The following is a 17469-nucleotide window of genomic DNA, read 5'->3' on the forward strand; positions in this document are numbered from 1 at the left end:
TATACCTGTACCAATACCTGTATATACCTGTACCAATACCAGTACAATACCTGTACCAATACCTGTATATACCTGTATATACCTGTACCAATACCTGTATATACCTGTACCAATACCTGTATATACCTGTACCAATACCAGTACAATACCTGTATATACCTGTACCAATACCAGTACAATACCTGTATATACCTGTACCAATACCTGTATATACCTGTACCAATACCTGTATATACCTGTACCAATACCAGTACAATACCTGTATATACCTGTACCAATACCAGTACAATACCTGTATATACCTGTACCAATACCTGTATCAATACCTGTATATACCTGTACCAATACCAGTACAATACCTGTATATACCTGTACCAATACCAATGTTATACCTGTATATACCTGTACCAATACCTGTATATACCTGTACCAATACCAGTACAATACCTGTATATACCTGTACCAATACCAGTACAATACCTGTATATACCTGTACCAATACCAGTACAATACCTGTATATACCTGTACCAATACCCGTACAATACCTGTACCAATACCAGTACAATACCTGTATATACCTGTACCAATACCAATACCTGTATATACCTGTACCAATACCAGTACAATACCTGTATATACCTGTACCAATACCTGTATATACCTGTACCAATACCTGTATATACCTGTACCAATACCAGTACAATACCTGTATATACCTGTACCAATACCAATGTTATACCTGTATATACCTGTACCAATACCTGTATATACCTGTACCAATACCAGTACAATACCTGTATATACCTGTACCAATACCAGTACAATACCTGTATATACCTGTACCAATACCAGTACAATACCTGTATATACCTGTACCAATACCCGTACAATACCTGTATATACCTGTACCAATACCAGTACAATACCTGTATATACCTGTACCAATACAATACCTGTATATACCTGTACCAATACCAGTACAATACCTGTATATACCTGTACCAATACCTGTATATACCTGTACCAATACCTGTATATACCTGTATATACCTGTACCAATACCAATGTATATACCTGTACCAATACCAGTACAATACCTGTATATACCTGTACCAATACCAGTACAATACCTGTATATACCTGTACCAATACCAGTACAATACCTGTATATACCTGTACCAATACCAGTACATACCTGTATATACCTGTACCAATACCTGTATATACCTGTACCAATACCAGTACAATACCTGTATATACCTGTACCAATACAATACCTGTATATACCTGTACCAATACCAGTACAATACCTGTATATACCTGTACCAATACCTGTATATACCTGTACCAATACCCGTACAATACCTGTATATACCTGTACCAATACCAGTACAATACCTGTATATACCTGTACCAATACCAGTACAATACCTGTATATACCTGTACCAATACCAGTACAATACCTGTATATACCTGTACCAATACCATGTACATATACCTGTATATACCTGTACCAATACTGCTAGTACAATACCTGTATATACCTGTACCAATACCAGTCTATACCTGTACATACCGTACAATACCTGTATATACCTGTACCAATACCAGTACAATACCTGTATATACCTGTACCAATACCAGTACAATACCTGTATATACCTGTACCTGAATACCTGTATATACCTGTACCAATACCTGTATATACCTGTACCAATACCAGTACAATACCTGTATATACCTGTACCAATACCAGTACAATACCTGTATATACCTGTACCAATACCTGTATATACCTGTACCAACACCAGTACAATACCTGTATATACCTGTACCAATACCAGTACAATACCTGTATATACCTGTACCAATACCAATGTTATACCTGTATATACCTGTACCAATACCTGTATATACCTGTACCAATACCAGTACAATACCTGTATATACCTGTACCAATACCAGTACAATACCTGTATATACCTGTACCAATACCAGTACAATACCTGTACCAATACCAGTACAATACCTGTATATACCTGTACCAATACCAGTACAATACCTGTATATACCTGTACCAATACAATACCTGTATATACCTGTACCAATACCAGTACAATACCTGTATATACCTGTACCAATACCTGTATATACCTGTACCAATACATGTACCAATACCTGTATATACCTGTACCAATACCAGTACAATACCTGTATATACCTGTACCAATACCAGTACAATACCTGTATATACCTGTACCAATACCAGTACAATACCTGTATATACCTGTACCAATACCAGTACAATACCTGTACCAATACCAGTACAATACCTGTATATACCTGTACCAATACCAGTGTTATACCTGTATATACCTGTACAATACCTGTATATACCTGTACCAATACCTGTATGAAAGCAGGAACCACCGCAGCCTTGACCACTCCAAACATGGCATTGAGGACTTCTACACTGGCTAATATTTGGCAGAAAAACATCACGTCGGAGATGGTGTAGAATGTGTCGTAGAGAGAATCTGAAAAGGGGGAAGACAAAATATGTCACGCCCGTTTCCTTCACTGCCAGACAAGAGTTTAAGATTTACACCGTTTTCTGAACAATTGCAAACTCAGCCAGACTGGCACCCAGGCTCAAACGAAGTCATGTCTAACTGAAGCGATTCACCTTGACCCAGTATAAAGAGTCAAACGAAGTCATGTCTAACTGAAGCGATTCACCTTGACCCAGTATAAAGAGTCAAACGAAGTCATGTCTAACTGAAGCGATTCACATTGTCCCAGTATAAAGAGTCGGATGGTCATGTCTAACTGAAGTGATTCACCTTGTCCCAGTATAAAGAGTCAAATGGTCATGTCTAACTGAAGTGATTCACCTTGTCCCAGTATAAAGAGTCAAATGGTCATGTCTAACTGAAGTGATTCACCTTGACCCAGTATAAAGAGTCAAATGGTCATGTCTAACTGAAGTGATTCACCTTGTCCCAGTATAAAGAGTCGGATGGTCATGTCTAACTGAAGTGATTCACCTTGACCCAGTATAAAGAGTCAAATGGTCATGTCTAACTGAAGTGATTCACCTTGTCCCAGTATAAAGAGTCGGATGGTCATGTTGACGAAGATCCAGGAGAAGCCCAAGAACTGAACCAGGTTGTAGGTGAACAGAAAAACTTTCTTCAGAGTGATGAATGCTGGGAAGAAATTCATAAAATAGGTCACATGTCACATTTCTTTGCCTAGATTGCTTACACATACAAATACAGTGTGTTTATACTCACAGTCCTCTAACAGCATTCAGCTGGTTAAATACAGTGTGTTTATACTCACAGTCCTCTCTAACAGCCTTCAGCTGGTTAAATACAGTGTGTTTATACTCACAGTCCTCTAACAGCATTCAGCTGGTTAAATACAGTGTGTTTATACACACAGTCCTCTAACAGCCTTCAACTGGTTAAATACAGTGTGTTTATACTCACAGTCCTCTCTAACAGCATTCAGCTGGTTAAATACAGTGTGTTTATACTCACAGTCCTCTAACAGCCTTCAGCTGGTTAAATACAGTGTGTTTATACTCACAGTCCTCTCTAACAGCCTTCAACTGGTTAAATACAGTGTGTTTATACTCACAGTCCTCTCTAACAGCCTTCAACTGGTTAAATACAGTGTGTTTATACTCACAGTCCTCTAACAGCATTCAGCTGGTTAAATACAGTGTGTTTATACTCACAGTCCTCTCTAACAGCCTTCAACTGGTTAAATACAGTGTGTTTATACTCACAGTCCTCTCTAACAGCCTTCAACTGGTTAAATACAGTGTGTTTATACTCACAGTCCTCTAACAGCATTCAGCTGGTTAAATACAGTGTGTTTATACTCACAGTCCTCTAACAGCCTTCAACTGGTTAAATACAGTGTGTTTATACTCACAGTCCTCTAACAGCCTTCAGCTGGTTAAATACAGTGTGTTTATACTCACAGTCCTCTCTAACAGCCTTCAGCTGGTTAAATACAGTGTGTTTATACTCACAGTCCTCTCTAACAGCCTTCAGCTGGTTAAATACAGTGGGTTTATACTCACAGTCCTCTAACAGCCTTCAGCTGGTTAAATACAGTGTGTTTATACTCACAGTCCTCTAACAGCCTTCAACTGGTTAAATACAGTGTGTTTATACTCACAGTCCTCTCTAACAGCCTTCAGCTGGTTAAATACAGTGTGTTTATACTCACAGTCCTCTAACAGCCTTCAACTGGTTAAATACAGTGTGTTTATACTCACAGTCCTCTAACAGCCTTCAGCTGGTTAAATACAGTGTGTTTATACTCACAGGGGTCTGACTGCCTTCAGCTGGTTAAATACAGTGTGTTTATACTCACAGTCCTCTAACAGCCTTCAACTGGTTAAATACAGTGTGTTTATACTCACAGTCCTCTCTAACAGCCTTCAACTGGTTAAATACAGTGTGTTTATACTCACAGTCCTCTCTAACAGCCTTCAGCTGGTTAAATACAGTGTGTTTATACTCACAGTCCTCTAACAGCATTCAGCTGGTTAAATACAGTGTGTTTATACTCACAGTCCTCTCTAACAGCCTTCAACTGGTTAAATACAGTGTGTTTATACTCACAGTCCTCTAACAGCCTTCAGCTGGTTAAATACAGTGGGTTTATACTCACAGTCCTCGCTAACAGCCTTCAGCTGGTTAAATACAGTGTGTTTATACTCACAGTCCTCTCAACTGGTTAAATACAGTGTGTTTATACTCACAGTCCTCTAACAGCCTTCAGCTGGTTAAATACAGTGTGTTTATACTCACAGGGGTCTGACTGCCTTCAGCTGGTTAAATACAGTGTGTTTATACTCACAGTCCTCTAACAGCCTTCAACTGGTTAAATACAGTGTGTTTATACTCACAGTCCTCTCTAACAGCCTTCAACTGGTTAAATACAGTGTGTTTATACTCACAGTCCTCTCTAACAGCCTTCAGCTGGTTAAATACAGTGTGTTTATACTCACAGGGGTCTGACTGCCTTCAGCTGGTTAAATACAGTGTGTTTATACTCACAGTCCTCTAACAGCCTTCAACTGGTTAAATACAGTGTGTTTATACTCACAGTCCTCTAACAGCCTTCAGCTGGTTAAATACAGTGTGTTTATACTCACAGTCCTCTAACAGCCTTCAGCTGGTTAAATACAGTGTGTTTATACTCACAGTCCTCTCTAACAGCCTTCAACTGGTTAAATACAGTGTGTTTATACTCACAGTCCTCTCTAACAGCCTTCAGCTGGTTAAATACAGTGGGTTTATACTCACAGTCCTCTCTAACAGCCTTCAACTGGTTAAATACAGTGTGTTTATACTCACAGTCCTCTCTAACAGCCTTCAGCTGGTTAAATACAGTGTGTTTATACTCACAGTCCTCTAACAAACTTCAGCTGGTTAAATACAGTGTGTTTATACTCACAGGGGTCTAACAGCCTTCAACTGGTTAAATACAGTGTGTTTATACTCACAGTCCTCTAACAGCCTTCAACTGGTTAAATACAGTGTGTTTATACTCACAGTCCTCTCTAACAGCCTTCAGCTGGTTAAATACAGTGTGTTTATACTCACAGTCCTCTCTAACAGCCTTCAGCTGGTTAAATACAGTGTGTTTATACTCACAGTCCTCTCTAACAGCCTTCAGCTGGTTAAATACAGTGTGTTTATACTCACAGTCCTCTCTAACAGCCTTCAGCTTGTTAAATACAGTGTGTTTATACTCACAGTCCTCTAACAGCCTTCAGCTGGTTAAATACAGTGTGTTTATACTCACAGTCCTCTAACAGCCTTCAGCTGGTTAAATACAGTGTGTTTATACTCACAGTCCTCTAACAGCCTTCAGCTGGTTAAATACAGTGTGTTTATACTCACAGTCCTCTCTAACAGCCTTCAACTGGTTAAATACAGTGTGTTTATACTCACAGTCCTCTCTAACAGCCTTCAGCTGGTTAAATACAGTGTGTTTATACTCACAGTCCTCTAACAGCCTTCAACTGGTTAAATACAGTGTGTTTATACTCACAGTCCTCTCTAACAGCCTTCAGCTGGTTAAATACAGTGTGTTTATACTCACAGTCCTCTAACAGCCTTCAACTGGTTAAATACAGTGTGTTTATACTCACAGTCCTCTCTAACAAACTTCAGCTGGTTAAATACAGTGTGTTTATACTCACAGTCCTCTAACTGCCTTCAGCTGGTTAAATACAGTGTGTTTATACTCAGTCCTCTCTAACAGCCTTCAACTGGTTAAATACAGTGTGTTTATACTCACAGGGGTCTGACAGCCTTCAGCTGGTTAAATACAGTGTGTTTATACTCACAGGGGTCTGACAGCCTTCAACTGGTTAAATACAGTGTGTTTATACTCACAGTCCTCTCTAACAGCCTTCAGCTGGTTAAATACAGTGTGTTTATACTCACAGTCGTCTAACAGCCTTCAGCTGGTTGAATACAGTGTGTTTATACTCACAGGGGTCTGACAGCCTTCAACTGGTTAAATACAGTGTGTTTATACTCACAGTCCTCTCTAACAGCCTTCAACTGGTTAAATACAGTGTGTTTATACTCACAGTCCTCTCTAACAGCCTTCAACTGGTTAAATACAGTGGGTTTATACTCACAGTCCTCTAACAGCCTTCAGCTGGTTAAATACAGTGTGTTTATACTCACAGTCCTCTCTAACAGCCTTCAACTGGTTAAATACAGTGTGTTTATACTCACAGTCCTCTCTAACAGCCTTCAGCTGGTTAAATACAGTGGGTTTATACTCACAGGGGTCTAACAGCCTTCAACTGGTTAAATACAGTGTGTTTATACTCACAGTCCTCTAACAGCCTTCAACTGGTTAAATACAGTGTGTTTATACTCACAGTCCTCTAACAGCCTTCAGCTGGTTAAATACAGTGTGTTTATACTCACAGGGGTCTAACAGCCTTCAGCTGGTTAAATACAGTGTGTTTATACTCACAGTCCTCTAACAGCCTTCAGCTGGTTAAATACAGTGTGTTTATACTCACAGGGGTCTGACAGCCTTCAGCTGGTTAAATACAGTGTGTTTATACTCACAGTCCTCTAACAGCCTTCAACTGGTTAAATACAGTGTGTTTATACTCACAGTCCTCTCTAACAGCCTTCAACTGGTTAAATACAGTGTGTTTATACTCACAGTCCTCTCTAACAGCCTTCAACTGGTTAAATACAGTGTGTTTATACTCACAGTCCTCTAACAGCCTTCAACTAGTTAAATACAGTGTGTTTATACTCACAGTCCTCTCTAACAGCCTTCAGCTGGTTAAATACAGTGTGTTTATACTCACAGTCCTCTAACAGCCTTCAGCTGGTTAAATACAGTGTGTTTATACTCACAGTCCTCTAACAGCCTTCAGCTGGTTAAATACAGTGTGTTTATACTCACAGTCCTCTCTAACAAACTTCAGCTGGTTAAATACAGTGTGTTTATACTCAGTCCTCTCTAACAGCCTTCAGCTGGTTAAATACAGTGTGTTTATACTCACAGTCCTCTAACAGCCTTCAGCTGGTTAAATACAGTGTGTTTATACTCACAGTCCTCTAACAGCCTTCAGCTGGTTAAATACAGTGTGTTTATACTCACAGTCCTCTAACAGCCTTCAGCTGGTTAAATACAGTGTGTTTATACTCACAGTCCTCTCTAACAGCCTTCAACTGGTTAAATACAGTGTGTTTATACTCACAGTCCTCTCTAACAGCCTTCAGCTGGTTAAATACAGTGTGTTTATACTCACAGTCCTCTCTAACAGCCTTCAACTGGTTAAATACAGTGGGTTTATACTCACAGTCCTCTAACAGCCTTCAACTGGTTAAATACAGTGTGTTTATACTCACAGTCCTCTAACAACCTTCAGCTGGTTAAATACAGTGTGTTTATACTCACAGTCCTCTCTAACAGCCTTCAGCTGGTTAAATACAGTGGGTTTATACTCACAGTCCTCTAACACCTTCAGCTGGTTAAATACAGTGTGTTTATACTCACAGTCCTCTCTAACAGCCTTCAACTGGTTAAATACAGTGTGTTTATACTCACAGTCCTCTCTAACAGCCTTCAGCTGGTTAAATACAGTGTGTTTATACTCACAGTCCTCTCTAACAGCCTTCAGCTGGTTAAATACAGTGGGTTTATACTCACAGTCCTCTAACAGCCTTCAGCTGGTTAAATACAGTGTGTTTATACTCACAGTCCTCTCTAACAGCATTCAGCTGGTTAAATACAGTGTGTTTATACTCACAGTCCTCTAACAGCCTTCAGCTGGTTAAATACAGTGGGTTTATACTCACAGTCCTCTAACAGCCTTCAGCTGGTTAAATACAGTGGGTTTATACTCACAGTCCTCTAACAGCCTTCAGCTGGTTAAATACAGTGTGTTTATACTCACAGTCCTCTAACAGCCTTCAGCTGGTTAAATACAGTGTGTTTATACTCACAGTCCTCTCTAACAGCATTCAGCTGGTTAAATACAGTGTGTTTATACTCACAGTCCTCTAACAGCCTTCAGCTGGTTAAATACAGTGGGTTTATACTCACAGTCCTCTAACAGCCTTCAGCTGGTTAAATACAGTGTGTTTATACTCACAGTCCTCTCTAACAGCCTTCAGCTGGTTAAATACAGTGGGTTTATACTCACAGTCCTCTAACAGCCTTCAGCTGGTTAAATACAGTGGGTTTATACTCACAGTCCTCTAACAGCCTTCAACTGGTTAAATACAGTGTGTTTATACTCACAGTCCTCTAACAGCCTTCAACTGGTTAAATACAGTGTGTTTATACTCACAGTCCTCTAACAGCCTTCAGCTGGTTAAATACAGTGTGTTTATACTCACAGGGGTCTGACAGCCTTCAGCTGGTTAAATACAGTGGGTTTATACTCACAGTCCTCTCTGGCAGCCTTCAACTGGTTAAATACAGTGGGTTTATACTCACAGTCCTCTCTAACAGCCTTCAGCTGGTTAAATACAGTGGGTTTATACTCACAGTCCTCTAACAGCCTTCAGCTGGTTAAATACAGTGTGTTTATACTCACAGTCCTCTAACAGCCTTCAGCTGGTTAAATACAGTGTGTTTATACTCACAGTCCTCTCTAACAGCATTCAGCTGGTTAAATACAGTGTGTTTATACTCACAGTCCTCTAACAGCCTTCAGCTGGTTAAATACAGTGGGTTTATACTCACAGTCCTCTAACAGCCTTCAGCTGGTTAAATACAGTGTGTTTATACTCACAGTCCTCTCTAACAGCCTTCAGCTGGTTAAATACAGTGGGTTTATACTCACAGTCCTCTAACAGCCTTCAGCTGGTTAAATACAGTGGGTTTATACTCACAGTCCTCTAACAGCCTTCAACTGGTTAAATACAGTGTGTTTATACTCACAGTCCTCTAACAGCCTTCAACTGGTTAAATACAGTGTGTTTATACTCACAGTCCTCTCTAACAGCCTTCAACTGGTTAAATACAGTGTGTTTATACTCACAGGGGTCTGACAGCCTTCAGCTGGTTAAATACAGTGTGTTTATACTCACAGTCCTCTCTAACAGCCTTCAGCTGGTTAAATACAGTGTGTTTATACTCACAGTCCTCTCTAACAGCCTTCAACTGGTTAAATACAGTGTGTTTATACTCACAGTCCTCTAACAGCCTTCAGCTGGTTTAATACAGTGTGTTTATACTCACAGTCCTCTAACAGCCTTCAGCTGGTTAAATACAGTGTGTTTATACTCACAGTCCTCTCTAACAGCCTTCAACTGGTTAAATACAGTGTGTTTATACTCACAGGGGTCTAACAGCCTTCAGCTGGTTAAATACAGTGTGTTTATACTCACAGGGGTCTGACAGCCTTCAACTGGTTAAATACAGTGTGTTTATACTCACAGTCCTCTAACAGCCTTCAGCTGGTTAAATACAGTGTGTTTATACTCACAGGGGTCTGACAGCCTTCAGCTGGTTAAATACAGTGGGTTTATACTCACAGGGGTCTGACAGCCTTCAGCTGGTTAAATACAGTGTGTTTATACTCACAGTCCTCTAACAGCCTTCAGCTGGTTAAATACAGTGTGTTTATACTCACAGTCCTCTAACAGCCTTCAGCTGGTTAAATACAGTGTGTTTATACTCACAGTCCTCTAACAGCCTTCAACTGGTTAAATACAGTGTGTTTATACTCACAGTCCTCTAACAGCCTTCAGCTGGTTAAATACAGTGTGTTTATACTCACAGTCCTCTCTAACAGCCTTCAGCTGGTTAAATACAGTGTGTTTATACTCACAGTCCTCTCTAACAGCCTTCAGCTGGTTAAATACAGTGTGTTTATACTCACAGTCCTCTAACAGCCTTCAGCTGGTTAAATACAGTGTGTTTATACTCACAGGGGTCTGACAGCCTTCAACTGGTTAAATACAGTGTGTTTATACTCACAGTCCTCTCTAACAGCATTCAGCTGGTTAAATACAGTGTGTTTATACTCACAGTCCTCTCTAACAGCCTTCAACTGGTTAAATACAGTGTGTTTATACTCACAGTCCTCTCTAACAGCCTTCAACTGGTTAAATACAGTGGGTTTATACTCACAGTCCTCTAACAGCCTTCAACTGGTTAAATACAGTGTGTTTATACTCACAGTCCTCTAACAGCCTTCAACTGGTTAAATACAGTGTGTTTATACTCACAGTCCTCTCTAACAGCCTTCAGCTGGTTAAATACAGTGTGTTTATACTCACAGGGGTCTAACAGCCTTCAGCTGGTTAAATACAGTGTGTTTATACTCACAGGGGTCTAACAGCCTTCAGCTGGTTAAATACAGTGTGTTTATACTCAGTCCTCTCTAACAGCATTCAGCTGGTTAAATACAGTGTGTTTATACTCACAGTCCTCTAACAGCCTTCAGCTGGTTAAATACAGTGTGTTTATACTCACAGTCCTCTAACAGCCTTCAGCTGGTTAAATACAGTGTGTTTATACTCACAGTCCTCTCTAACAGCCTTCAGCTGGTTAAATACAGTGTGTTTATACTCACAGTCCTCTCTAACAGCCTTCAGCTGGTTAAATACAGTGGGTTTATACTCACAGTCCTCTCTAACAGCCTTCAACTGGTTAAATACAGTGTGTTTATACTCACAGTCCTCTCTAACAGCCTTCAGCTGGTTAAATACAGTGTGTTTATACTCACAGTCCTCTAACAGCCTTCAGCTGGTTAAATACAGTGTGTTTATACTCACAGTCCTCTAACAACCTTCAGCTGGTTAAATACAGTGTGTTTATACTCACAGTCCTCTAACAGCTTTCAACTGGTTAAATACAGTGTGTTTATACTCACAGTCCTCTCTAACAAACTTCAGCTGGTTAAATACAGTGTGTTTATACTCACAGGGGTCTAACTGCCTTCAGCTGGTTAAATACAGTGTGTTTATACTCACAGGGGTCTAACAGCCTTCAACTGGTTAAATACAGTGGGTTTATACTCACAGTCCTCTAACAGACTTCAACTGGTTAAATACAGTGTGTTTATACTCACAGTCCTCTCTAACAAACTTCAGCTGGTTAAATACAGTGTGTTTATACTCAGTCCTCTCTAACAGCCTTCAGCTGGTTAAATACAGTGTGTTTATACTCACAGTCCTCTAACAGCCTTCAGCTTGTTAAATACAGTGTGTTTATACTCACAGTCCTCTCTAACAGCCTTCAACTGGTTAAATACAGTGTGTTTATACTCACAGTCCTCTCTAACAGCCTTCAACTGGTTAAATACAGTGGGTTTATACTCACAGTCCTCTAACAGCCTTCAACTGGTTAAATACAGTGTGTTTATACTCACAGTCCTCTAACAACCTTCAGCTGGTTAAATACAGTGTGTTTATACTCACAGTCCTCTCTAACAGCCTTCAGCTGGTTAAATACAGTGGGTTTATACTCACAGTCCTCTAACAGCCTTCAACTGGTTAAATACAGTGTGTTTATACTCACAATCCTCTCTAACAAACTTCAGCTGGTTAAATACAGTGTGTTTATACTCACAGGGGTCTGACAGCCTTCAGCTGGTTAAATACAGTGTGTTTATACTCACAGGGGTCTGACAGCCTTCAACTGGTTAAATACAGTGTGTTTATACTCACAGTCCTCTCTAACAGCCTTCAGCTGGTTAAATACAGTGTGTTTATACTCACAGTCCTCTAACAGCCTTCAGCTGGTTAAATACAGTGTGTTTATACTCACAGGGGTCTGACAGCCTTCAACTGGTTAAATACAGTGTGTTTATACTCACAGTCCTCTCTAACAGCCTTCAACTGGTTAAATACAGTGTGTTTATACTCACAGTCCTCTAACAGCCTTCAGCTGGTTAAATACAGTGTGTTTATACTCACAGGGGTCTGACAGCCTTCAACTGGTTAAATACAGTGTGTTTATACTCACAGTCCTCTCTAACAGCCTCCAACTGGTTAAATACAGTGTGTTTATACTCACAGTCCTCTCTAACAGCCTTCAACTGGTTAAATACAGTGGCTTTATACTCACAGTCCTCTAACAGCCTTCAGCTGGTTAAATACAGTGTGTTTATACTCACAGTCCTCTCTAACAGCCTTCAACTGGTTAAATACAGTGTGTTTATACTCACAGTCCTCTCTAACAGCCTTCAGCTGGTTAAATACAGTGGGTTTATACTCACAGGGGTCTAACAGCCTTCAACTGGTTAAATACAGTGTGTTTATACTCACAGTCCTCTAACAGCCTTCAACTGGTTAAATACAGTGTGTTTATACTCACAGTCCTCTAACAGCCTTCAGCTGGTTAAATACAGTGTGTTTATACTCACAGTCCTCTAACAGCCTTCAGCTGGTTAAATACAGTGTGTTTATACTCACAGGGGTCTAACAGCCTTCAGCTGGTTAAATACAGTGTGTTTATACTCACAGTCCTCTAACAGCCTTCAGCTGGTTAAATACAGTGTGTTTATACTCACAGGGGTCTGACAGCCTTCAGCTGGTTAAATACAGTGTGTTTATACTCACAGTCCTCTCTAACAGCCTTCAGCTGGTTAAATACAGTGTGTTTATACTCACAGTCCTCTAACAGCATTCAACTGGTTAAATACAGTGTGTTTATACTCACAGTCCTCTCTAACAGCCTTCAACTGGTTAAATACAGTGTGTTTATACTCACAGTCCTCTCTAACAGCCTTCAACTGGTTAAATACAGTGTGTTTATACTCACTGTCCTCTCTAACAGCCTTCAACTGGTTAAATACAGTGTGTTTATACTCACAGTCCTCTAACAGCCTTCAACTGGTTAAATACAGTGTGTTTATACTCACAGGGGTCTGACAGCCTTCAGCTGGTTAAATACAGTGTGTTTATACTCACAGTCCTCTCTAACAGCCTTCAGCTGGTTAAATACAGTGTGTTTATACTCACAGTCCTCTCTAACAGCCTTCAACTGGTTAAATACAGTGTGTTTATACTCACAGTCCTCTAACAGCCTTCAGCTGGTTAAATACAGTGTGTTTATACTCACAGTCCTCTAACAGCCTTCAGCTGGTTAAATACAGTGTGTTTATACTCACAGTCCTCTCTAACAGCCTTCAACTGGTTAAATACAGTGTGTTTATACTCACAGGGGTCTAACAGCCTTCAGCTGGTTAAATACAGTGTGTTTATACTCACAGGGGTCTGACAGCCTTCAACTGGTTAAATACAGTGTGTTTATACTCACAGTCCTCTAACAGCCTTCAGCTGGTTAAATACAGTGTGTTTATACTCACAGGGGTCTGACAGCCTTCAGCTGGTTAAATACAGTGGGTTTATACTCACAGGGGTCTGACAGCCTTCAGCTGGTTAAATACAGTGTGTTTATACTCACAGTCCTCTAACAGCCTTCAGCTGGTTAAATACAGTGTGTTTATAATCACAGTCCTCTCTAACAGACTTCAGCTGGTTAAATACAGTGTGTTTATACTCACAGTCCTCTAACAGCCTTCAACTGGTTAAATACAGTGTGTTTATACTCACAGTCCTCTAACAGCCTTCAGCTGGTTAAATACAGTGTGTTATACTCACAGTCCTCTCTAACAGCCTTCAGCTGGTTAAATACAGTGTGTTTATACTCACAGTCCTCTAACAGCCTTCAGCTGGTTAAATACAGTGTGTTTATACTCACAGGGGTCTGACAGCCTTCAACTGGTTAAATACAGTGTGTTTATACTCACAGTCCTCTCTAACAGCCTTCAACTGGTTAAATACAGTGTGTTTATACTCACAGTCCTCTAACAGCCTTCAGCTGGTTAAATACAGTGTGTTTATACTCACAGGGGTCTGACAGCCTTCAACTGGTTAAATACAGTGTGTTTATACTCACAGTCCTCTCTAACAGCCTCCAACTGGTTAAATACAGTGTGTTTATACTCACAGTCCTCTCTAACAGCCTTCAACTGGTTAAATACAGTGGCTTTATACTCACAGTCCTCTAACAGCCTTCAGCTGGTTAAATACAGTGTGTTTATACTCACAGTCCTCTCTAACAGCCTTCAACTGGTTAAATACAGTGTGTTTATACTCACAGTCCTCTCTAACAGCCTTCAGCTGGTTAAATACAGTGGGTTTATACTCACAGGGGTCTAACAGCCTTCAACTGGTTAAATACAGTGTGTTTATACTCACAGTCCTCTAACAGCCTTCAACTGGTTAAATACAGTGTGTTTATACTCACAGTCCTCTAACAGCCTTCAGCTGGTTAAATACAGTGTGTTTATACTCACAGTCCTCTAACAGCCTTCAGCTGGTTAAATACAGTGTGTTTATACTCACAGGGGTCTGACAGCCTTCAGCTGGTTAAATACAGTGTGTTTATACTCACAGTCCTCTCTAACAGCCTCCAACTGGTTAAATACAGTGTGTTTATACTCACAGTCCTCTCTAACAGCCTTCAACTGGTTAAATACAGTGGCTTTATACTCACAGTCCTCTAACAGCCTTCAGCTGGTTAAATACAGTGTGTTTATACTCACAGTCCTCTCTAACAGCCTTCAACTGGTTAAATACAGTGTGTTTATACTCACAGTCCTCTCTAACAGCCTTCAGCTGGTTAAATACAGTGGGTTTATACTCACAGGGGTCTGACAGCCTTCAGCTGGTTAAATACAGTGTGTTTATACTCACAGTCCTCTAACAGCCTTCAACTGGTTAAATACAGTGTGTTTATACTCACAGTCCTCTAACAGCCTTCAGCTGGTTAAATACAGTGTGTTTATACTCACAGGGGTCTGACAGCCTTCAGCTGGTTAAATACAGTGTGTTTATACTCACAGGGGTCTAACAGCCTTCAGCTGGTTAAATACAGTGTGTTTATACTCACAGTCCTCTAACAGCCTTCAGCTGGTTAAATACAGTGTGTTTATACTCACAGGGGTCTGACAGCCTTCAGCTGGTTAAATACAGTGTGTTTATACTCACAGTCCTCTGACAGCCTTCAGCTGGTTAAATACAGTGTGTTTATACTCACAGTCCTCTCTAACAGCCTTCAACTGGTTAAATACAGTGTGTTTATACTCACAGGCCTCTAACAGCCTTCAGCTGGTTAAATACAGTGTGTTTATACTCACAGGCGTCTGACAGCCTTCAGCTGGTTAAATACAGTGTGTTTATACTCACAGTCCTCTAACAGCCTTCAGCTGGTTAAATACAGTGTGTTTATACTCACAGGGGTCTGACAGCCTTCAGCTGGTTAAATACAGTGGGTTTATACTCACAGGGGTCTGACAGCCTTCAGCTGGTTAAATACAGTGTGTTTATACTCACAGTCCTCTAACAGCCTTCAGCTGGTTAAATACAGTGTGTTTATACTCACAGTCCTCTAACAGCCTTCAGCTGGTTAAATACAGTGTGTTTATAATCACAGTCCTCTCTAACAGACTTCAGCTGGTTAAATACAGTGTGTTTATACTCACAGTCCTCTAACAGCCTTCAACTGGTTAAATACAGTGTGTTTATACTCACAGTCCTCTAACAGCCTTCAGCTGGTTAAATACAGTGTGTTTATACTCACAGTCCTCTCTAACAGCCTTCAACTGGTTAAATACAGTGTGTTTATACTCACAGTCCTCTAACAGCCTTCAGCTGGTTAAATACAGTGTGTTTATACTCACAGTCCTCTCTAACAGCCTTCAGCTGGTTAAATACAGTGTGTTTATACTCACAGTCCTCTAACAGCCTTCAGCTGGTTAAATACAGTGTGTTTATACTCACAGTCCTCTAACAGCCTTCAACTGGTTAAATACAGTGTGTTTATACTCACAGTCCTCTAACAGCCTTCAGCTGGTTAAATACAGTGTGTTTATACTCACAGTCCTCTCTAACAGCCTTCAGCTGGTTAAATACAGTGTGTTTATACTCACAGTCCTCTCTAACAGCCTTCAGCTGGTTAAATACAGTGTGTTTATACTCACAGGGGTCTGACAGCCTTCAGCTGGTTAAATACAGTGTGTTTATACTCACAGTCCTCTAACAGCCTTCAGCTGGTTAAATACAGTGTGTTTATACTCACAGGGGTCTGACAGCCTTCAACCGGTTAAATACAGTGTGTTTATACTCACAGTCCTCTCTAACAGCCTTCAGCTGGTTAAATACAGTGTGTTTATACTCACAGTCCTCTAACAGCCTTCAGCTGGTTAAATACAGTGTGTTTATACTCACAGGGGTCTGACAGCCTTCAGCTGGTTAAATACAGTGTGTTTATACTCACAGGGGTCTGACAGCCTTCAGCTGGTTAAATACAGTGTGTTTATACTCACAGTCCTCTAACAGCCTTCAACTGGTTAAATACAGTGTGTTTATACTCACAGTCCTCTAACAGCCTTCAGCTGGTTAAATACAGTGTGTTTATACTCACAGTCCTCTCTAACAGCCTTCAGCTGGTTAAATACAGTGTGTTTATACTCACAGTCCTCTCTAACAGCCTTCAGCTGGTTAAATACAGTGTGTTTATACTCACAGGGGTCTGACAGCCTTCAGCTGGTTAAATACAGTGTGTTTATACTCACAGTCCTCTAACAGCCTTCAGCTGGTTAAATACAGTGTGTTTATACTCACAGGGGTCTGACAGCCTTCAACCGGTTAAATACAGTGTGTTTATACTCACAGTCCTCTCTAACAGCCTTCAGCTGGTTAAACACAGTGTGTTTATACTCACAGTCCTCTAACAGCCTTCAGCTGGTTAAATACAGTGTGTTTATACTCACAGGGGTCTGACAGCCTTCAGCTGGTTAAATACAGTGTGTTTATACTCACAGGGGTCTGACAGCCTTCAGCTGGTTAAATACAGTGTGTTTATACTCACAGTCCTCTCTAACAGCCTTCAGCTGGTTAAATACAGTGTGTTTATACTCACAGGGGTC

The 17469-nt window shown here is 40.4% G+C and overlaps 1 protein-coding gene across 1 annotated transcript in view; it reads right to left on the reverse strand.

Moving 5' to 3' along the window:
• Nucleotides 1–17469, reverse strand: part of hacd3 (3-hydroxyacyl-CoA dehydratase 3) — a 73116-nt gene that overhangs the window by 15260 nt on the left and 40387 nt on the right. Inside the window, 2 exon segments of the mRNA NM_001146452.1 lie at nucleotides 2412–2539; nucleotides 3101–3211. Coding sequence (NP_001139924.1) covers nucleotides 2412–2539; nucleotides 3101–3211 — 239 coding nt within the window.

This window comes from Salmo salar, chromosome 23 (genome assembly GCF_965601325.2).
Source record: "Salmo salar chromosome 23, fSalSal1, whole genome shotgun sequence".
In the NCBI taxonomy this organism is placed as follows: Eukaryota; Metazoa; Chordata; class Actinopteri; order Salmoniformes; family Salmonidae; genus Salmo; species Salmo salar.